General features: G+C 33.9%; 1 protein-coding gene across 2 annotated transcripts in view; it reads right to left on the bottom strand.

Annotated features, from left to right (window-relative positions):
* RFX7 (regulatory factor X7) overlaps positions 1–25,002 on the bottom strand; it is a 179,840-nt gene that overhangs the window by 90,507 nt on the left and 64,331 nt on the right. For both annotated transcript variants that reach the window (XM_001368308.4, XM_056809808.1), the window contains exon 2: positions 7,443–7,476. In XM_001368308.4, coding sequence (XP_001368345.1) covers positions 7,443–7,476 — 34 coding nt within the window. The remainder of the gene's footprint in view (positions 1–7,442; positions 7,477–25,002) is intronic.

Genomic DNA, 25,002 nt, shown 5'->3' with positions numbered 1-25,002 from the left:
TAAATTATTTATTGTATCTATGGCTCGTTCTCCACTCATTCTTTAAGATTGTTATTTAATCTCCAGTTAATTCTTATTCTGTTTCCAGTACTGCTTGTTTTAAATATATGTATATATTCATGTAATATATATGTATGTATATATATATATCATATATTTATTCCATATTAGTTTCAAAAGTTTCCTGCTTCTTGTCTGTACTTCCTTCTTAACTTTACCTTTATGCAGTTTAAAGGCCCTCTGTTATCTGGCAACATTTGCTAAGCCTTGGCTGCAAAATCCATTCTCTCAATTAAAACCCAAGGGATAGGGGGAACCAAATCTTGTAATAATTAATAATAGTCAGGCAAAATGAATCCACATAGTGGCTATATTTCAAAAATTTGCTTCTTTCTGCACCTCGAGTCTATCACTATATCAGGAGATGGGTAATATACTTCATAGGTCCTCTACTAATATACTTGTCCTTTGCTTACTTTGAGCAGAACTCTTAAGTCTTTCAAAGTTGTTTTTTTCTTTACAATGTTGTTCTTACATAAATTGAGTTCTTAATTCTAGTTGCTTTACTCTGCATCATTTCATTATATTCAGAATTATCTGAATTCATTTCTTCAGTATTTTTACATGCAAAAATATTCCATTATTAAAAAAAAAGAAGGAAAGAAAATCACAAAAAAAATATTCCATTACATGCACATTTTTGTTTGTTTGTGCATTCTCCATTTGAGGAGGCACTCTTTAGAGTCTGGTTCTTTTCTTTTCCTTTTCCTTTTCCCTTTCCCCTTCAGAAATAGGAAGGCTACTTTGTGTGTGACTTTTCCTTCCCTGGCATTCTTTCCTTTAACCCCTTCTTCTCTAAACCTTGCTTATCTGTTTAATGAGTCTGATTATTTCTACACCAAACTAAGTGTTATGTACATGTATTTTCAACTCTCCTTTGTTTGCTTCAGATAAAAGTGAGGCTCATCTGATGCTCACTCTCCAAATTCCTTCTCCATGTTTGTTGTATATTCTGATTAATTTCAATTATGAAAAATAGAAAGTTCCATTCCCATCTTCCTCTTTTCTACAATAGGGTATTCCTTTCCCCTTCTCTTGTCTTTCTCCTATTCAAAATCTCAGACAAGAAAGAAATTTCTTTCCCACCCCTTTTCTGATCCCTAGTTTACTGTTTTTCTTATTTAGCTCTACCTTTTATCTTTGAAGACATTAAGGTTCTGAAAGAATTCATTTTTTCCCCCAGTTGGAATATTAGCATAAATAGCACCATGCAACTTTTCTGAGCCCAACTGCTCAAATAAAGTTACTTTCCCAGGCTTTTTGAGACTATTACATTTATATTTCAAAATTTCTTATCATTCATCATTGGAAATGCTTGAGAATAATCTTTTCCACTAAACTGCCCGTTTTTTTCCTCCTGTAGGCTTACATTTAGATTTGTAGGGCAAGTTATTTTTGGTTGTAAGCCCATTCTTTTTTTTTTTTTTTGCCTTTTGGAATACTGTATTATACGATTTTCTCTCCTTTATAGCTAAAGTCAGCAAATCTTGTGTGATTCTAATTGTGGTTCCTGATATTTGACCTTCTTGTTTTTGAGGTGTGTACATGGAATATTTTTATTTTGTCGTGGGATCTTTGGATTTTGGCTTTGACATTTTTAGAACTTTCCCTTTCGAAAAGTGATCAGTTATGTTAAAAGATCACTCTATCACAAATATGAATAACATGGAAATAGGCTTTGAACAATGATACATGTATAAAACTCTTGTTATATAACTGCTTGTCAGCTCAAGGGGGGGGGAGGAAAGAAGGGAGAATCATGAATCATGGAACCATAGAAAAATATTCTAAAGAAAAAAAAAGAAACTACAAAAAAAGAAAAAAGAAAAGTGATCAGTGACTTTTTTATCTTCCCTTTTCCTTCTGCTTTTAATATATTGGAAATTTTCATTAATGGTTTTTTGAAACAAGGTGCTCAATTTTGTTTTTAAATCACAATATTTAGGGAGTACAATGATTCTTAAATTATTTCTCTTTGATATATTTTCTAAATCAGCTGTCTTTGTTAGCAGATATCTTACATTTTGGATTTCGTTGTTAATTTTTTTTTGTCTCATACTTACCAATATACTCTAATTTTTAGGTATTTAATTTCTCAGGTAAGAGAAATTTTTATATCCAAGCTGTTCTTACAATTATTTTCTCTAAACTTTTTATTTCATTTTCTAACCTGTTGTTTCATTTCTATTTAGGTATTTCTAGTGGAAAATCTATTTCCCCCAACTGAGTCATTTCTGGCACTAATTATTCGGGGGGATTTTAGGTATACAATAATTTTCTGTTACTAGCTGATATCTTCTTTGTTTTAACTAGAGTCTTATGTCACTGTACCTGATCTCACTTTTGTTTTGGGTAGCTGGTTCTGCTTATTCTTGTCTTTGGTTGCCCTCCATCCCCAGAGGTTAGTCCTCCCTTCCCCTTCTGAATCTTTGATCAGAGATCAGAGAGCTAAAGGACCCAGAGCTCTTGACTTTGTTTTTTGTTTTTTTTTTTTCAGATCTGAGCACTGCAGCATTGCACAAGTCACTGACAATCCTAGAGCTTCTAAGGATGTCATCCTTGAGTTTTCTGACCACCACTGGACTTTCCCCAAGTAGCTTTCTGTTCTTTTTGTTTCACACATGGCCTTGAAGGATATATATGTTGTCCCTTAAGAACAAAATGGGCATGTATGCCCTGCTGGTACTGGTTTTCCTGGTTAACCCCTTTCTTACTGCCTGTGACTGTAAGGCTAGAAACAAAAAGGCAATAAGAAATTTAAAGTAAAATGTGAAGTTTTAGGGAGAATTCATTTACTGTCATTTCTTGATCATTATTCAATGTGGTATGAATTTGTTAGAGTCAGTCTGTGGAATTGGAAGGTATGCATCCTGTTCATTTACAAAGAATTAATAAAAGTATTACTAAAATTGAAATTTTCCTCTTAAATAAGACCATTACAAAACATAAAATAGTAAGCTGAGAAAACCAAAAGAGACATTTTAAAAATCAGTGCATCTGATTTTTCAAAAGTGTTATTAAAAAGAAGAGTTAGTCAAGAGTAAAAAAATTATTTCTTCCTTTTAAAAACACAAAATGTAAGTAATTTTAAAACCAGGTACTCTGGAAAGATATATGTATGCATGTACAAGGCTTCCCAAAAGTCTTAGTGCATTTTAAGTTATTAAATCTTTTCAAGGTTTGGGGGATATTCTCTATCTATTTATCTATCAGAGGTAGGGGTATATATCTATTTCTGAGGGTGTATATATATATATATATATATACATATACATATATATGAATGAAATTTGCATCTCCATATAAATTAAGTCTTTGGGGAACAGGGTTTAAGTCTTTCTAATGACTAAACTGACCATTGCAGATTCAGAAAGCAGCAAAAGTAACAATTTAGTCATATTTTTCTTTTTTTCTGTTAAAACTTAGACTCATGTCTGTCAATCATCTATAATCATCTATTATGTGCTAAACACTGGGAGGACAAAGAAAAACAAACAAGCCTCTAGTCTAATGAAAACAATAACATGAAAATAACTATGTACAAACAAAACATATACAGAATAAATTAGAGACAATCTATGGATGGATGGTTCTAGCATTAAGGAGGTATCAGGGAAGCCTTCTTGTAGAAAATGAGGTTTTAAGTGAGATCTGAAGAAAGCCAGGAAAGTTAGGAAGGAGGGAAAACATTCCAGGCACAACTGACAGCCAGTAAAAATACTTAGAATCTGGTGATAGAGGGTCTTCTGTTAGGAACAATAAGGATGTCTAATTGGCAATTGGAGATAAAAGTCTATAGGTTAGGGCAAGGTAAGTAGATCTTGGAATCATTAGCCCAGTGACAATAATTGAATCCATGGGAGTTGATAAAATCACCAAGCTAAATAGCACAGAGAAGACAGCAAAGGGCATGTTGAGATGGATTCTCTTCTTCAGCTCCCCACACTGGTCCTGTCACCTGAGCTGCTCAAGGCCCTAAAAAGAGAGCACCCTGAGGCCAAATCCCTAGAGGTGTTGAATACCAACATAAGCTCATTACTCAGTGATTAACAAACTCTCACTTGGTAATACCCTCTCAATTCCAGTGAATCTGAACCCCTGGCTGTCATTCCAAATCCATTTTTCTATTCTCTGCTTTTCTATCCCTTATTTCCTTTCCCTCATCCCAGTCTTTCTCTTCAAGGTGTCCTCTGGAATATTTCCAAAAGTAATAAACTTGCTTTCATCTTTAATTTTTTCCTTTCCCACTCCTAACATTTTCTGGCTCTCACTGAGGTTGCCTTTCTACTAATGACACAGCCTCCTCAGGTACCCTCCCTTTCCAACACCAGATGCATTTTCATTCATTCTTGCCCTCTATACTCCTTGCTCCTTAAATGCTACTTCTAGGCTCCTTCTCTATCACCCATTATTTAATAACTTCTGCTCCTTGGAGATTCACTCAATCCAAGTCTACCACCCAAATTATGGTAGCTACTATCCACTGACTTCCCAGATATCTTGTTTCACCAATGAGTTTAGTGCTTGGATCACAGTTTTTTAGTCCTCCTCAATTCTGCTCTCATACTAAGGAATTTCGATAGATAGATAGATAGATAGATAGATAGATAGATAGATAGACAGACAGACATTGTCACTCCAACACCCTAACCTCAAAGTTCCTCAATTTACTTATTTCAACTGATCTACTTCTCACCCCATCTCTTAGCTATATATAAAGATGGCCATACCCTTGATTTTGCTAACACCCCAAAAATGTACCATACGCATGTCCCTGAACTCTGAAATTCCTTATTTACAAACTGTTTTCATATCACTTCTCCCTCCAACTTAAACACTGTTCTTAATCCTCATTACAATTTCTAATTTATGGCACAATGGAATAGCATTTCCCCCTTTATTGGTGGGTGACAATGGATTTAAGATGCCTTCTTCCAAATATCCTTTACACATAAACTGTCAATTTGCTATCGCAGTAATTCCCAAAATTGGAGAAAGACAACTAGATTCTTACTGTTAAAACATTTCATAGATCTCCATATAATAGTAATTGTACTTTTAGCATATATTGAAATAATATAAGAAAAAAGCTAATATAAACTTATTATTGTTGTTTTAAAATGAACTTATCTTATTAACCAAACATCTACCTACACTTTAAAATAGTGACAATGAGTCTATAAGAAATTATGTTTGCTCATTGGATAGATAGATAGATAGATAGATAGATAGATAGATAGATAGATAGATAGATAGATACAGTCATGCTAAGGATATATTTCTGCAACTAAACAAAAATGATAATGCTTTATATACATACAAATTTGATGACCACTTGCAATAACTCTTTTTTTCTCCTATCACCAGGGATCTGAGGACTCACAAGCTGGGAAACATTGTACTAATTAATGATCCATTCCCAGTCACAAAATTTAAGTCAAATTAATTTACTACAGGCAAGTCCTTGGGCAAATTTATTTGAAACTTGAGATATTATACAGAAAGAGAACACCTGAAAGCACTGATAGTCAATACATATTGGAAGAGGAAAACCATTGGGAAATGACTCAATTCTAAGGAAATAAAAAACCTGGCTACTGTTTTTTGCAGATGTTACATCATTTGATTTTATTACTCATAATTTCCTGTTATTTCCTATTATTTACACTTCTATTCATACAAAATCATATGACTTAGATTATCTATATTCATCAATATCATATTCATTTTAGAGTTCTCTTCTGTCTCTAATTGCTAGCACACCCTCTTTCTCAAATTACATTGCATTATACTTATGTAAACATGTATACATATCATACTTTCCCAAAAGAATGTAAACCCATTGCAGGATGGAGAAGGTTTCATTTTTGTCTTATTGTCTTCAGAGCCTGATTCCTTACTACAACATATAGTGGGTGTTTATAAAATGTTTGTTGAATGCAACTGAATGCTTTTGACCATAATAAATGTATATTCAACTGCTTCTAAAATAAAATTACAAATAATATCCTTAAGCTATTTTTGTACTGGTTACTGAAAATTTCAATCTTATTATCACATTTTATGCTACATTTTAAATTATAAAATCTTTAGTTGACAGAGACCTAAGATTTCTAGTTCAACTTTGTCCTTATACAGAATAGGAATGAGATTTAGAAAGGTTAAGTGACTTGCCAAAGGTTATAAAGGTAGTAAAGATCAGTGCCAAGATTTGAACTCACATTCTCTAATTCCAAATCCAGTGCTGAGCAGAAACGATGCTTCATGATGTACTAATTTAAAAGTGCAACGAATATATGCTTCTGAATTGGGAGACCATATATTGATATAGCCTGAAAACTTGTGCCTGAAATAGCATAGCTTTGGACTCTAACAAAGATAAAGAATGAGGGTTATATTTACTTCTCTAATTATTAGGACAAATGGAAAAAGTCAAACAATTTGCTTCTATTTAGATATTTGTAATTAGTATGCACATATCATACCTAATAATTACAAAAGGCTCTATCCTTCATTTTCTCAGTAAATATACAAGCTACATAATCAACTAACATCATCAAAAATAGAATAACGTTCCAAAACTATGTTAGGGAATCAATGTTGAAATGCTGCCATTCTATCTCTACTTATTCCATTGTCACCATGTCTTCTGGTCAATAAAATATATTTAAAGCATCAGTAGTTGGATTAATGTCTTTCTATTAGACCTGGTAGAAGAGATGTTGAATCCACACGTTTAAGAGTGAGGGAAAAGGTTGGCTTACTGATACTGCTGGGAAGCTAAGAGTAGGGCCCTTGATTACTCTAGGCAGACCCAGCAGAGATAGATATGCAAGAAGCCAGTATTATTCCAGTAGCAAGAACAGCTGCATGCTCCTTCCCCCACTGAAGCATCATATTCCATTCAACTATATGAGTAGCAAGAGCTAAGAGCTACAAATACAATCTAAAATTAAACCATTAAATTAATTGTATATTTAACTCTTTAAGATCAAGCCCAAATCTGAAAACCATATACAAGCAGAATAAAACAAAACCAGCATCTTAAAATTTTGTTTTAAAGAAACAAAAAAATCTCAATAACTACCCCTCCAAAACAAATTTAAGTAGTTAACAGAAAGAGAAAATGCTTAATTTAATTAGTATATTTAAGTAGTATTTCCAGTAAAAGTAATAACTGCACAATGTCTTCCAGTGGTGGTTTGTTTTAGGTTTTAGAGAAGTAACGTTATAGAAAATATTTGTGGCCCTATACTCCAGGGCTATATTTAAATGCATAAATGTTGTTATTAAAATCAAATTTATTTTAAAGCAATATTTGCTATTATGTAACAGTAAAGTTAGTACAAACAAAAAACCATTTTAACAATGTTTTTACTTACCAAAATGCAGTCCACTTTAGATTGTACAGTTTTACTAAAAATGGAGAGAGAAAAAGTTACATTAATAACTATAATATACTTGCTAATTTTTAACTATAATATTACAAAGCTAATATACTGATATGTCTGTCTTTTGCTTGCTGCTCATGAGAACAAAGACATATAACTTCTTCCCATTAAAAAATCCTAATATAGAAAAATATCAGGAACCTCTTGAATTTTTTCCACACAAAAAAGGAGGGAAAACAATCATCCATTTACATGTTTTCCAGCTTAAAAAAAATATATTACCTCGATCTATCAGAATTAACTCCATTATTTTCTAAGTATGCCATTATCTCCCTCCCCCTAATTCATTCAGCAAATGAATCCACTGCAGAATATTAATATCAAAGGCTGTTCTGAAGTTATTCATATCTTGTTAAAGGGGAAATAAATAAGGATGAAGTACAATACTTAAAACTAAAGGTATAATATATAATACCAAATTATAATTTTTACTACATGCCTAATATTTCAGATGACTCCTTCCTTTGAATTTACAAACAAAATATTTTAATTTTGAATCTGGAAACTTCTTACAAAATAGATTAGAAAAAAAGAATAATTAAAGAAGCTCAGAAAGAAAAAAAGCTTTTAATATTCAGAAGAGTAAAGAGATGATTTATTAAACTTAAAAGGGGAATAAGGCAATTTATAAAGGTTGTATTACACAAATAATACAGGAAATAGGTAAACATGAAAGAGGTCAATTATATATAAAATCCTGCCTGTTCTGTAACTTAAAAAAAAAACACCTATTGGCCCCAAAATTCGTAATTAAATGGACAACCCATAGAACCTGATTATTAGTACATATAGGATCACAGACCTAGAACTGAAAGTGCCTCAGAGGCCATCTGGCATAACCTAATCTTTTTTAGACAAGTAAACTGAGGTCAATAGATGATAAGTACCTTGCCCAAGGTTACACAAAACACTACGCAGCAGAGGGAAGATTTACACCCAGTTCTGCTGCCTTCATAGTCAGTACTCTTTCCACTAGACAATACTGATACCATAAATATACACCGAGTTTAGAAATAGAACAGGCTCAAAATACTACACAATTCTTTCAATTACTCCAAGTTTTGAGACTCATATTTTAATACCAACAGTAGTCCAATGAAATTAAGAAAGCTAAAATGTCTGAATATAAAATTCAACCAAAAGACTTCAATAAATTATGCCCAAGGAGTGGTGAAAAGGATGTCATTGAAGTAATACTCAACCACAAAAAGAGATGAGTTGTTTACCTAAACGAGATAACCAGTGAACAGTCTGACTTCTCCAATGATATCTATACAATGGCAAGAACAGAGGAAGAAAAATATGGATGGATCCCTCTGGTAGATTTTTAGGTCACGAAGTACTATAGGAGAGGCAGAGATGGTTGGTCACAATTTTAATTACTAGAGACAATATATATAAAATCACAGCTCCATTAACGTATTGGACTAATGATTCAACAGTGCCTTAAAGGTTCTCCTACAATAAGATATCTTCTATTCATGTGTCAAAATCATAAAATATTCCTTACAAGATATAACAGAAATAATTTTGTGATGAATTACTACCAAGAGATTAAAAAAAACAGGCATTTAAAATGTGTTTCTCTTTGTTTTCATATCAGCTTCATTTCTTTTCATTATTAAGTATATAATAAACCCCATTACTTTCAAAACTATCTTATCTATTCTTTTGTTCCTTCAGAGTGATTTTTTAAAATTACCTTCTTTTGTTTGGCATCACTTGTTAACTCCCTTTCGAAATCACCACCCCAGTTAAAAATCAAGAGAAAAGTGGAGGAAAACCTTATCCCAAATTAGTATAGTCAAGCAAAAGAAATGTGCAGTGGTCATATCCAAAAATATATGTCCCTGAAGTATGTGTCCACAACCTTTCTGAAAAGAGGAGGGCAACATTTTATCATGGGTCCCCTATAGACATATTTAGTCATTGCTTTCATCAGAGCTCTTAAATCTTTCAAAGTTGGTTTTTTTTCTTTACAATATTGCTGTCTTTATATAAATGTTTTCCTTGTTCCACTCACTTCACTGCCTTAATTCATACTACCTAGGCTTCTCAGAAATCATGTCATAATATTCCATTACATTCATATGCCACAATTTATTAAACTATTTTCCCACTTGTCTAATCATCAATTTAAGGAACCCTTTCAGATTCTAATACTTTTCACCACCTCTCCCAGCCTTTTTTCCCCTAAATTTTTATTTTTAAATATTTTTCTGTGTTTACATGATTAATTTTCTTTCCCTCTCCTCTTCCCTCCCCACTCCTAGAGCCAACAAGCAATTCCACTGGGTTGTACAAATGTTATCACTTGATACTGATATTTCCATATTATTCATTTTTGCTATAGAGCAATCTTTTAAAGCCTAAGCCCCAAATAACATACCCATAAACACATATGATAAGTAATGTTTCATACTTTGCTTTTGCATTTCTACTCCCACAGTTCTTTCTCTCAATGTGGATAGCATTCTTTCCCTTAAGTCCAGTAGGAATGTCCTGGCTTGTTGCATTGCTACTAGAAACAATGTTTTACTTTCTGTGTACAGCTCATTTCTGAAAGAGAACATCTTGGTTCTGCTCATTTCACTGTGCCTTAGTTCATTGAGGTTCTCCCAGTTCATATAGAAATCCTCCAGGTCATCATTCCTTACAGGACAATATATTTCATCACCATCATATACCAAAATTTGTTCAGCCATTCCCCAATTATGGAACAATCCTTCATTTTCCAATTTTTTGCCATCACAAAGAGTGTGGCCTTGAATATTTTTATTCAAGTATTTTTCTTTATTATCTCTTTGGGGTACAAACCTAGTAGTGGCATTGCTGGATCAAAGGACAGGTATTCTTTTGAAGTCCTTTGCACATAATTCTAAACTGTCATCCAGAATGGCTGGATTAATTCACAATTCCACCAGCAATGCATTAGTGTTCTGATTTTGCCACATCACCTCCAAGATTTATTAATTTCCTTTACTGCCATATTGGCCAATCTGCTAGGTGTGAGGTGGTACCTCAGAGTTGTTTTTATTTGCATTTCTCTAATTATGAGAGATTTAGAATGCTTTTTCATGTGCTTATTGATAGTTTTGATTTCATCATGTGAATACTGCCTATTCATGTCCCTTGACCATTTGTTGATTGGGGAATGGCTTGATTTTTTTTTTTTGCACAATTGACTTAGCTCCTTATAAATTTTAGAAATTAGACCTTTGTCAGAGGTTTATGTTATAAAATCTTTTACCAGTTTGTTGCTTCCCTTCTAATTTTGGTTGCATTGGTTTTGTTTGTACAGAAATTTTTTAATTTAATATAATAAAAATTATTTATTTTACATTTTATAGTGTTCTCTATCTTCTGCTTGGTCTTAAATTCCTTCCTTTCCCATAGATCTGACAGGTATACTATTCTTTGTTCACCCAGTTTGCCCATGATTTCCCTCTTTATATTTAAGTTACTTACCCATTCTGAATTAATCTTGGTATAGGGATAAGATGTTGATCTAAACCTAATTTCTCCCATACTGTTTTCCAATTCTCCCAGAAGTTTCTGTCAAATACTGGGTTCTTGTCCCCAAAGTTGGGATCTTTTGGTTTATCAAACACTAGCTTGCTAATGTCATTTACCTCAAGTCTATTCTGTTGATCTTTAAGCCAGTACCATATTGTTTTGATGATCACTGCTTTATAGTATAGTTTTGAGATCTGGTAAAGTTAGGCCTCCATCCTTCACATTTCTTTTCATTAGTTCCCTTGATGGTCTTGACCTTTTGTTCTTCCAGATGAACTTTGTAACAAATTTTTCTAATTCTATAAGAAAGTTTTTTGGTAGTTTGATAGGTATGCCACTGAATAAGAAAATTAATTTTAGGTAGGAGCTCATCCTATCTATGAGCAATTGATGTTTTTCTAATTGTTTACATATAGTTTTATTTGTGTAAAGAGTGTTTTGTAGTTATGTTCATATAATTCCCGAGTTTTTCTTGGCAAGTAGATTCCTAGGTATTTTATATTGTCTAGAGTGATTTTAAATAGAGTTTCTCTTTATAACTCTTACTGCTGGGTTTTGTTGGAAACAAATAGGAATAATGATGATTAGGTGGGTTTGTACCTTGCAACTTTGCTAGCTACTGATCATATCTACTACTTTTTAGTTGATTTTGACTTTCTCTTAATTCTCTAGGTATACCATCAATGTCATCTACAAAGAGTGAGAGTTTAGTTCATTGCCTACTTGGATCTCTTCAATTTCTTTTTCTTTTCTAATTGCTCCTACTGGCATTTCTAGTACAATTATTAAATAGTAGTGGTAATAATGGGCATTGTCCCTGTTTCACTCTTGGTCTTGTTGGGAAGGCTTCTAACTTATCTCTATTGCAGATGATAATTCCTGATATTTTTAAATAAATACTGTTTATTATTTTAATGGGTGTTGTATTTAGTCAAGGCTTTTCCTGCATCTATTGAGATATCATGATTGCTATTAGTTTGTTGTTGATATGGTCAATTATGTGGATGGTTTTCCTAATATTATACCATCCTTGCATTTCTGGTATAAATCCCACCTGGTCATAGTGAATAATCCTTGTGAGAACTTGCTGGAGTCTTTTTGCTAGTATTCTATTTAATATTTTTGCATCTATGGTCATTAAGGAGATTGATCTGTAGTTTTCTTTTTCTGTTTTTGGTCTTCCTGGATTGGGAATCAGTACCATATTTGTATCATAAAAAGAATTTGGTAAGACTCCTTCTTTGCCTATTTTGTCAAATGGCTTGTAGAGCATTGGGATTAATTAATCTTTAAGTGTTTGATAGAATTCACTTGTGAATCCATCTGGCCATGAAGAATTTTTCTTAGGGAGTTCCTTGATGGCTTATTCAATTTCTTTCTGATATGGGATTATTTAAGTATTCTATTTCCTCTTCAGTTAATCTAGGCAATTTATATTTGTGTAAATATTCATCCATTTAATCTACATTGCCATATTTCTTGTCACATAATTGGGCAAAATAGCTCTTAATATTTGCCTTAATTTCCTCTTCATTAGAGGTAAGATCACCCATTTAATTTTTGATACTGGTAGTTTGAGTCTCTTCTTTCTTTTTTAAATAAAATTTAATCAATACTCTTACCTTTATCCCATGTGTGTCTACCTGCCTTGTATGTGTTTCTTGTAGACAACATATGGTAAGATTTTGGTTTTTAATCCACTCTGCTTTCTGCTTTGTTTTATGGGTGAGTTCATCCCATTCACAGTTAGTTATAATTACCCTTTCTTCTTTCACTATTTTCTTCCACACCAGTGTTTTGCTTTTAATGAATCCCTTTCCCCCATATTTATTTTACTTTCCTTCCAACCCCACCCTCCTTTTTCCCCTCCTATTTCTCTTTAGGATCTTTTGCCCCCCCCCATTTTTCCTTACCCTAAAATACTCCCCCTCCCCACACCCTCTCTTCCTTATTCCTTTTCTACTTCTCTGTAGGGTACAATAGAATGCTAAACCCAAACAGTCTGGCTCTTCTCTTTTAGAACCAATTCCATTGAGAGTAAAGTTTAATTATAACATGTCATCACTCTTTTCCTTGCCTTCTTTAATAGTATTCCCCTGCACCCAATGTACCTCTTTATGTGGTATAATTTTCCCTATTTTACCTCTTCCTTTACATTTTTCTTAGTTCCCCTAATTTTTAACATATCTTAAACAGCTTAATACTACTACCTCTGCCTATGAATAATTCTTCTATCTACTATGATAATGAAAACAATTTTAAAGAGTTACCTATAACATTTCCCCCCATAGGAATATAATCAATTTGACCGTATTAAAGTCCTCAATATTTTTTGCCTCTTTCTTGTTTACCTTTTTATGGTTCTATTCAATTTTGTATTTGGACAACAAATTTTCTTTTTAGTTCTGGTCTTTTCTTTAGGAATGCTTAGAACTCTTCCATTTTATTACATGCCCATACTTTCCTCTGAAAGTATATAGATAGTTTTGATGGGTAGGTGATTCTTGGTAAGATCCAATTTTCTTACCTTCCCAAATATCACATTCCAAGACTTGTGGTCCTTTAATGTGGAAGCTCCCAGATCCTGGGTAATCCTGACTGGGGTTCCTTGATATCTGAAATGTTTCTTTATGGCTACTTGCAGTATTTTCTCCTTAGCCTGGAAGATCTTGAATTTGGTTATAACATTCCTGGGATCTGTCTTTTGAGGATTTAATGTAAGGAGTGATCTGTGGATTCATCTATTTTGCTCTCTTGTTCAAGAATCAGGTCAGTTTTTTTTTAAATAATTTCTTGTAATATGATGTCTAGGCTTTTTTGTTATAGTTGTTGTTCCAGGCTTTCAGGTAGTCCAATAATTCTTAAATTGTCTCTCCTGGATTTGTTTTCCAGGCCAGTTTTCTTTTCAAAATTAGGTTATTTCACATTTCCTTTTATCTTTTCATTCTGCTCTATTATTTCTGTGTCTCATTAGATCATTAGCTTCTAATTGCCCATTTCCTATCTTTAAAGTCTGATTTTCAGCTATGATCTTATGATTTCCCTTTTCAGTTTGGTCCATCCTGCTTTTCATGGCTTCCACCAGGTCAGTTCTGGTCTCCAATTTGCTTATTATTTAATTTGATTTCTGTGTCTCTTTTTCCATTTGGGCAATTTTTCTTAAGCTGTTATTTTCTTTTTATATTACTTTCATTTCTTTTTCCCACTTTTCTTCCCATTTTTCTTACTTGGTTCTTGAACTCCTTTCTGAGCTACTCCAAAGCTTGTGAACAATTTCCATGGGGGAGGGAGGGAGTTTGCATGTGTTTGTTTGTTTCTCACTCTCTTCTGCTGCTTCTGTAATTTGCTCTTTTTCGCCATAGAAATTTTCCAGGCTCAAGAGTTTCTTTTGCTGTTGTTTACTCCTTTTCCTGCCGGAGGACTGAGATTCCTGCATGTTGGTGGCCATTGCTACCTTGGTTTCTGTCTCACAGGGCTATGCCATGGGACTTTCTTCCCTTCCTTGTCAGAGGCCTCAATGAGGGCAGGTAGATCTGTGGGTATTTTGCATAGAGTGCTTCAGAGAGTTTTGTCCTGAGGCTATCTTCCTCAGCTCCTGCTGCTATTGCTACTGTCTACTTCTATTGCTATTACAGCTCTGAGCCCCACCTGACTGGTTTTTTCAAGGGTGGGTCTGTAGTAATCTGTGCAACGTTTTGCCCTGAGGTTATCTGCTGCTACTTTGTGGGAACAAGCTTCCTACTATTCTGCAAGTCTCACTTCCCAAATCTGGTACAGCCCTCAAGGGTGAGTTTGTGCTACTGTCAGTCAGCCCTCAAGAATTTGGAGATTTCCCTAGTCTTGGTTCTAACTGGTGGAGAGAGGGGTGGTCAGCCTGAGCTTTTCCTTGTTGAGCTTCACCCCCTTATATCATGGAAGTCCACTTTCACTGCCTACATTTCACATTGTGATCAGTAGAAGAGTCCCTTTACTTGTCCTGTTTTGACCTCTGTCCTTTTGTAATGATTGGTTTGGAAGAAATTTCTGAGTGGCTCCAAGTTTTTCCTGCTACTAAGTCGCCATCTTGGTTCTGCCTCCAATCTCTCCCAACCTCTTAATCACTTCTATAAGATCAAGAATTTTGTTCTCCTTGTCATTATTCCCTCACTAATATTATCTCCCCTTTGAATGACCCCCTTTTCCTCATTCCCACTTGTTTCCCTGTTTGTTTTATATATTTCTATATCAAACTATTTATATCTGAGCTTTCCCTTAACCATTCTGGATAAGTTCAAAGTTAATCTGATGGCCATACCCCCCTACTACTTTTTCCTACATGTTTCTAAATTCTTCTCAAGTACTCCAATTATGATAAATAACAAGCTTCCTCCTCTTGTCTGCGTTAAAGCTCCTTTGACTCTTCCTTCTACTTCCCTTTTTTAAACTGTCAGAATAGGACCAATCCATCCGAGGACTTCTGTTTTTCCTGTTTAATACTTTCAATATCTTTTGAAAATATTACAATTCTAAAGAGACACGTTTCTTCTCTCATTTTAGAATGTTAATACTACACATCATCAAGCTAAAGTTACCTTTCTAGGTTTTTCTGGACTCTTGTGCTTTAATTTCAAAGTCCAAATCTGACAGTCATACATTACTACTGGAAAAACCACAGATTTGACTATATGGACCTTTGTCAGCAAGGTCACATCTCTGTTTTTTAAAATGCTGTCCAGATTTGCTACAGCTTTCCTTGCAAAAAGCAAGTGCCTTTTAATTTTACAACTGCAGTAACCATCTACTGTGATCTTTGAGCTGAAAAACATAAAACCTTCACTCCTTCCATTTCTTTTCCCTCTATTCACTGGAAGTAATGGGACCAGATACCATGATCTTAGTTTTGTTCATGTTAAGTTTCACGTCGGCCTATTCAGCCTCCTCTTTATTCCTCATTAAGAGGAGTCTGCATATCTGAGATTGTTGATATTTCTCCCAGGAACATTAATTTACACTTTTGATTCATCTAGTCAGGCATTTTTCATGACATACTCTGCATGTAAGGTGAATAAAGATGACAATATTATTATACTCCTTTCCCAATCTTGAATAAATCAGTTGTTCCATATTCAATTCTATCTGCTTCTTCTTTATCTGTAAACAGGTTCCTCGAGAGACAAGTAAGATGATCTGGTACTCCCATCTCTTTGAGGACTTTCCATAATTTGTTGTGATCCACACAGCTGAAGACTTTCATGTTCTCAATGAAGCAAATTTACCTTGCTTTCTCCATAATACACCAAACATTGGCAATTTGGTCTCTAGTTCCATTCCCTTTTTGAAAACTAGCCGGCTCTTCTGGTAACTCTCAATTAATATATTGGTGAAGCCTAGCTTGCAGAATCTTAAAAGCATAAACTTGCTGGCATGTGAAAAGAACACAACTGTTCAACAGTTTGAACATCCTTTGGAATTGCCCTTCTTTAGGATTGAGACATAAATTAACCTTTTCCAATCCAGTAGCCACAACTAAAATTTTTCATATTTGCTCTCATATTAGTACAATACTTTATCAACACCATCTTTTAGGATTTTAAATAGTTCAGCTGGAATCCATTGCATCCACTAGCCTTGTTGTTAGCAATTCTTCCTAAGGCCCAGTTGATTTCACTCTAAGATGTATGGCTCTGGGTCAGGAACCACACTCTCATGGTTAAGATCTTTCTTTTATAGTTCTATATGATCTTGCCAACTCTTCTTAATCTTTTCTATTGCTATTAAGTCTCTACCATTTTGTCTTTATATTATGCCCATTTTAGCATGAAGCATTCTCTTATCTCAAATTTTTCCAAAGATATCACTTCTTTCTCATTCTACTGTTTTCATATCTTTTCCCTTTTTTTTGCCTTGTTCTTTTAAGAAAACCTTATCTCTGATATTCTCTGGAATTCTGCATTCATTTGGGAACCTCTTACCCTTTCTCTTTTCTTCTTTCCTCAGCTATTGAAAGCCATTTTCTTTCTTGTTCTTTTTCTTTGGTTTATTTTTTGTTGCTGTCTCCTATACAATATTTCAAACCTTTGTCTACAGTTTCTTTAGGCACTCTACCTACAAGATCTGATCCCTTATATCTTTTTATGACCTCCCCTTCATACTCTAAAGGGATGGTATTTTTAGGTCATATGTATATATTCTGATAGTTTATGCATATTAGGTGTTATAAAACATATAATGATCTACATGAAAACATCACTTTCTATGTATAAATAAAAAATACTTCAGCTAAAATAACATAATCCCTCTGAATCTAATTGTTACACACAAATTTTAGGGGGAAATCAACTACTTACTTGTCTTATTACATTTTCCCAACATTGGCATTATTACTCTAAGAATCACAGTTTTCAGGGCATTTATTAATATTAATTTAACTGCCAGTATTCAATATTGAGTTCTATGACCAGTGACCATGAACAGACACAATACTGCAGAAATGGAATAGTTCCATTGTTCTAAATGAAATCAGAAGACAAAAAAGAAAGTCACCACTAAATAGAAGGGTGTTTCAAAGTTTTCTTTGGGAAGGCAAGTAAAGAATTTAGTAGTTATTTTTATCTTGCATTCGAATGTAGTCAGAAACATCATTTTATGGGAAATCTGGTCATCTCATATTGTAGAGTTCATGATGACCATTTGCAAAAGAACTATTATGAAGATAAACAGTGTAGATGCTAGCATTTGTTACAGAAAATGAGACATAAAAATTCAATAAAGAAATCTTTAGTAATATATCAATTAAAACAATTATATACTTTAATACTTAGCAAATTCAACAGATTGTCATAAGGGAAGAAGAATATAATAATTCAACAAAGATGGTCATAGGGGAAGAATAATGTGGCATAGTGGATAGAGTTGGCTTCAAAAAGACCTGTGTTCAAGTCTTATCTCTGACATAATGGCTATAAGACCCTGAGTAAATAAGACACTTAACATCCCAGTACTCTAGGCAACTCTCTAGCCACTTGTAGAGACAGTAATGGTAGAATTTTCTCATCAAACAATTCCTTGAACCATTGAAATTATAGATTCAGTTCTTATCTAAGAGGGAATGACAATGAAAATTATCTCAGGATTATGTTTATAAGCTACACAAAAGACTAATATGTATATATCTACATACAGCAAGCATGTAATAACAGAATGAAACTGACCATGTTAAGAGACCAGAAATAATCACTGACCAACATGAGAAGAATTGCTGAATGAGCTGAATAAAAGCCAAAAGAACAAAGATCAAAATAATTCCAAAATAAAAGAAAATGTTTAAAAAGTTAATAAAAAAAACAGTTGCAAATAGATCGGTTTTCAACAATTAGTGGCCATAAAGTGGGAAATGGAAAAAAAAAATTAGATATTGACACAGAGTATCACCATTTTCTAAGGAAGTTTAAGTGTATAAATCTGGCACAATAAAACCACTTCTGTCAGAAAATATGTCTTCTCAGGAACAGAGATATGGTAACCACAAGCAATAAAGTCTAGACTAAAAATTCAGTTTAAAAAATCTTATGGGGAGGAATAGAAGATCATGAGAGGAAAGCTTGGTGCAAAATATGTATTGTTTTTAAATATGTGGGCTTTTAAAAATAAAAATAAACATTTAGCAAATGCCTAACATTTTACTAAGTGATTGACTTAGAAAGTTTAGCTAAGATACAATGCCTTCCTAGGTCTCAGTTTCCTCATCTATAAAACGAAGAAGTGGGAATAAATTATCTCCCTTCCAGCTCTAGAACTATTTTTTTAATCCTTATATTCTGGCTTAGAATCAATATCTTGTATTAATTCCAAGGTAGAAGAGTGGAATGGTCTAGGCAATGGGGATTAAGTGACTTGCCCAGGTGCTACTAAGTATTTATGGGGTCCCATCAGAACTCAGGGCCTCCAGTTATCAGTTGCCCCAGAGCTCTAGACCTATTAACCCAGTTATATCAGATTATCATTGAAACATAAAGAAGAAAAAGGAGGGCAACAAATAGAAGAATAATAGAAGAGACCTGTGAAGATTTCTTTTTCTTTTTTTTTTCCCAGATACTACCTAGATGTGTGGCACTGGGTAAGTCACTTGACCCAGATTGACTAAATTGCCACCAAACTTCTACTTAGTCCTACACATTTTTTTTAAACATTATTTTATTGGGTCATTTCCAAACATTATTCATTGGAAACAAAGATCATTTTCTTTTTCTCCACCCCCCCACCTCTCCCATAGCCGATGCATGATTCCACTGGGTATCACATGTGTTCTTGATTCGAACCCATTTCCGTGTTGTTGGTATTTGCATTAGAGTGTTCATTTAGAGTCTCTCCTCAGTCATATCCCCTCCACCCCTGCAGTCAAGCAGTTGCTTTTCCTCGGTGTTTTTACTCCCACAGTTTATCCTCTGCTTGTGGATAGTGTTTTTTAGATCCCTGCAGATTGTCCTGTGAAGATTTCTATAATTAATTTTTTGTATCAATGAAAATGGAGAAAAGACATCTGGATTGTAACATCACAGTTCCTGGTTTGTTATATAGGTACAAATTGTACTAAGGATAATAGAGTAAAGAAGTTAAGACAATCAAGTAGATACAGGGAAAATCTGTGCTTTACAAAAATAATTTTAAGGGCCCTGGGTGATCAATTCTCAAGGTTTATCTGAAAAAGGAGAAGATAAGTGCTTGGATATTATGTGTCATCAATACTGATAACAGTAATTACTGCCACAGAAACCTATCTCCCCATTAAAAAAAATCTCAGTGAGATACAGTTTACATATAAATTAAAATTCTTGGTGAAGGTATGAGGAAAAAAAGAAGCATCATTCATAATGCTATTAGGTAGTAGATTTGAACTCGGGGCCTTCCGTCTTTGGGCCTAGCTGGCAATCCTCCAAGTCACCTAACTGCCCCCTGCAACACTGTTATTGTTTTTAATAATTGGGGGTATACTACTAAATTGATATTTAATCTCAAATTACATTGCCTTTAACATCCCAAGGCAATTAATATAAATAGATTGTGCAGTGCATAGACCATAAGGCTTTGGACTCAGGAAAACTTGTGGTCAAATTTGGCCTCATACACTTACTACCTGGGCAAATCACTTAAAAGCTGGCTATTTTAGTTTTTTCAAATGTAAAATGGGGATAATAATAGCATCTACTCAGAGAATTGTGGTGAGGCTCAATTGGGAATTTTGTAAGGCACTTAGCACTATTCCAGGCACATAAAAAGTGTTTTATAAATGTTTGATCTCTTCCTTTTCCCTCCTCTTTGTTTTATTCCTTCCTAATTGATTCTCTATTGCATTCCTGCCCCACAATCATCTTCTTTTGATCTAATACTGATTCTTTACTTTGCCTACAAACATGCTCCAGTGCTTACAAAAGAATTCCTTTATCATTCACAAGCTATCACCCTGTATCTTCTTTCTCAGCTGAACTACTAAAATGTTTCTTCTCCTTGTCTCCATTATGTCTTGTTTCTCCCTTTTGATGATGTCTGATCTCATAACTCAACTGAAACCATTTTCTCTCCTTCATTCCCGTCTTGGCTATCCTTCTGACCTAGCGCTTAAACATCATACTTCATGAACAGTCTCCCTCTGAAACAGTCTTCTGCTATGATGGCCCCATTTCACCACCGGCGAGCTCCTCCAGGAGCCTCCACTTTGAAGAGCAGCCCAGACTGGCCAACTTTTCATTTTGCTCCTTGCTTATGCCTCTCTCCAAACTATACCAATCTCACTGCTCCCTCCATTTTCACACACCACAACCCACTGGTTCTTAGTCCTTTACTCTTTAGCCCAGTGCCTACACAGAAGCAAGTGCTTAAAAAGGCCTTATCTCTCCTCCTGTTTCCTGACCACTTTTTAGTTTTCATGACACTGCTCTCTTGGTTCTCCTCCTAAATTGTCTGGCCTTTCCTCAGACTTTTTTGCTGTTCTTTAACTACATTATCCCTTCTAACTGTGAGTGTATGTTAGGCTCTACCCTGGGCCCTCCTCTCTAATTTCTCTACACTCTCTGACTTCATTGATTCCGGTGGGTTTAATTTTCATCTCTCTGTACACAACTCCCAGAACTATATATATACAGTTCTAATCTCTTCTGAGCTCCAGTCCTGCATTACCCACTATCTAGACATTTTAAATCAGATGTTCTATAGGCAACAAAAATCTAAAACAGAACTCACTGTCTTTCCCTTCTCCAATCCCCAAAAACATATCCCTCCTCTCAATTTTCCTTTTTTGTCAAGGGCAAACATTACCCTTCCAAATCATCTTCAGTCATATTCAGTTCTTTAAACAGATACTAAACCTTATTGATTTCACTTCCATAACATTTCTTACATTATTCTCTTCTCTTTATAGTTCAGGCCCTCATCACTCAACTGGATTATTGCAAGAGTTCCTAATTTGTCTACTGCCTCAAGTGTCTCCCTTCTCCAATTCTATTCTTTACATAGCTGCCAAAGTGATTTTCCTACAGCACAACTCTGACCAAGACACTACTCTATTTATTAAACTTTAATAGTTCTCAATTGCCTCTAGAATTAAGACCAAACCCCTCTGTTTGGCATATAGAGCCTTTCCCAAATATGTTCCAACCTACCTTTTCTGCTTTATGTTAAATTACTCCCTTCCATGATCTTCTTGGTACAGTGAAACCAATTTTCTTGCTGTTCCTCACACAGAATTCTCCCTGTCCATGCTGCCTTTGAATGGGCTGTCCTTTCTACCTGAAATGCATTTCTTCCTCACCTCCACCTCCAAGAATCCCCAGTTTCCTTCAAAGCTTCACATCAAGTGTCTACATGAGATTTTTGTATTTGCTCAATAGAAAATGCCTCTTCTTAAATTATCTCCTAAATGATTTTCTTAGTATCTTGTATATGTCTAAAGCCGATTCCCTGAAGGCAGGGAAGGATTATTTCATTTCAGTCCTTTTATCTCTAATACATAAACACAGTACCTGGCAAAAAATTGCCACTCAATAAATGCTTATTGATTCACAAAAAGCAGAAATTCTTTTTTTTTACTCCAAACAAAGTTGCAATGGTAACAATGGAGAACCTATAGGCTCAAAGCCAACTAATCAAAGGATACATTAAACACAATTTTGGTTGAATGTAAAAAATAAAGCTGTATGTTGATTCAGATACCAGTTTGGAATATAAATTTGTTTGTACTATCTTTATAAATAAAGATCGTAGAAAATAGCTTATTTAATGTTTTTAGCATTACATAAATTCAGAGTTGGAAGGGACCTCAGTGAATATTCTGTCCAATTTATACCTGAAAAGAATTGTCACTTCAAATCAAGCATTTAGATAGCCTCCATCTGAAGACTTCTAATAAAAGAGAATCTACTATCTTTTGTGGCAGACCATTTCACCTGTGGATAGCTCTAATTATTGAGAAGTTTGGGTTTTCTTATATATCAAACCTAAATTGGCCTCTTTGTAACTTCTAACCAATTCTCCTAGTTTTGCCCTGTGAGAACAAATAGAACCATTCTAATCTCTCTTCCACATGACAGCCTTCCAAAGATAATCCAAATTTTTTTCTTCTTTCAGGCTAAACATCTCCAGTTCCTTCAATCTAGCCTCATATGATGACATGAACTTGAATCCCTTTGAAATCTGGTTGCCCTTTTCTGAATATTCTCTAGTTCATCAATGTTATCCCTAACCTACAACACCAAAAAGTGAAAATAATACTCTGGACATGATGGTCTGAATAAGGCAAAATACAGCAGCATGGCACTATACCTCTTTACTTCCAGTATCTATGCCTCTCTGTATGTAAGCCAAGATCGCATTAACTTTTTGGTTACCACAGCACACAGATTTAAAAAAAATATGTTTAAACTATTCCTCTCCTTTTATTTGTGAGCTTGATTTTTAGAATCCAAATTAATAATTTTATTTATTCAAATTCAATATAATTTCATTAGATTCAGTCTAATGTCCTACACTAACAGGACATTTTTGGATCCTGACTTTGTCACCCAATATATTAGCTATCTCACTTTTTTCCCCTTTTGTTTCTAAGTTTGATAAGCATGGCATCTATGATTTTTCTCTAAGTCATTAATACAAAATTTTCTTTAAAGCATGGCATGGTGACAAACACAGATTGTCAAACCTGGATATCTCCTGCTAAATTGACATTGAATCATTACTGTCTTTTTGGAGTTCCACCATTCAATCAGTTCTGAATCAATATATTTGTACTTTGATCAAGTCCACATTTCTCCTATGAAAGACTTAAATTTTTCTTTTGCTAAAATATAGCTAACTATATCTATAGCATTCTCCATAGATAATAGTGTAATATATTTGTCAAAAATGAAAATCCTTTAAATCTAGTATGACCTATTCTTGCTGAAAACATGTTGGTTCCCTGTGATGATCATTTTCCTTTTTGGATGTTCACTATTCTACATTTTTGTCAGAAATAAAAATTCACAGAGAATATCATTGGCCTATATAGAGTTTGCAGATGTTATTCCCTTCAGTTTTTCGAAAACTGAGAAATGTATCCTCTCATCTAGTGTCTGTGCCATTCTCTACAATCTGATAGTAGTTAAAAAATCACAACCATTTTTTAGCAACTAAGGATTTATTTCATTTGGGTCAGGTGACTTCAATTTATTAAGGATATTTAGGTGCTCTTTAACTCCTTGTCTGTATTATCAATTTATTAGCCATTTCTAATATATGCCCTTCCACTGTCAATTATAAACAATATGACCCAGAGTTTAGAGTAACTTTACAATTCATTTTAAATACCTGAAATTTAAATCAAATATGTGTTCATATATACATATATATGAACAGACACATATCTCTAATTCTATATCTCTTTAAGCTTATAAAAGGAATCAGCTCAATAATTAGTACATTTATTAGCACATTAATTAGCACATATGCTTTGGGGCTACTTTCCTAATACAAAGTAGTAGACTTAAGAAAACTTATTTCCAAGGAATACAATGTGTGCAAAATGTCTCTAATTTGCTCAAAAATGATTGCACTTTTGGTCTCAGTACAAATAATGTTGAGAGCCAATTTGCATTTGGAGACACACAGAAAAGGATTTGGTTAAGAATAAAATAGAACTGTTATTTTATTGTGTTAACAAATTCATAAAACCAAAAATCCTTTCATTATGACAATATTAATGAGTAAGTAAATACTGAGGTACTCACTAAACCAAAGTTATTATTTCCAGGGCAATATATTATAGTGGAAAGAGTGTTTGATTTGGAATCAAAGAGAGTGATTTTGAATCATTGTTCTGCTACTTCAGGTAAGGATTACTTCATTTTTGGTTTTGTATTTCCAGAGTCAAGCACAGGGCCTAGCACAGAATAAGTGATTCAATTAATGATTACTAATTCACTGACTTATTACTGCTTGTGAGAACTTGGGTAAGTCATCTCCTCCTTCTGAACCTCAATTTCCTCATTTGTAAAATGAAAAATTAGCTTACATGACCTCTGAGGTGCCTTCCAGCTCTAAATCAATTATATTATAATACTTTATACTATGTTAAATTGAATATACCTTAACAGATTTATGATTTTAATGTACACTTCCTCTAAAACCACAAATTACAACTCATTCCTGACTTCTAAACCTATGTAATTCTTGTCCATTTCTTCTTAAAACATGTCCTATCTAACATTTTTTAAGAGATTCCTCTAGATCTTTCAACATTCCATAGAAATTGTTGTGGTACCCATTAAATGAGTACAAAAATTGAGGTAATAACAAATTGTTGTTCATAATTCTTTAACTACTCTTATGAAACATTCCAAGACTCTCAAATCAATGTAACAATCATAGCAGTCCAACATGAAATTGTCTCTGAACAACAGAACTCTAATCAGGGCAGTTATCATATCAAATGGTCCTTAATGAGGCACGGGCCTTACGGTCCCTTCCT

Source organism: Monodelphis domestica, chromosome 1 (genome assembly GCF_027887165.1).
Source record: "Monodelphis domestica isolate mMonDom1 chromosome 1, mMonDom1.pri, whole genome shotgun sequence".
Lineage (NCBI taxonomy): Eukaryota > Metazoa > Chordata > Mammalia > Didelphimorphia > Didelphidae > Monodelphis > Monodelphis domestica.
The sequence above is the reverse complement of the archived record's forward strand: the minus strand, read 5'-3'. Positions and strand labels throughout refer to the sequence as shown.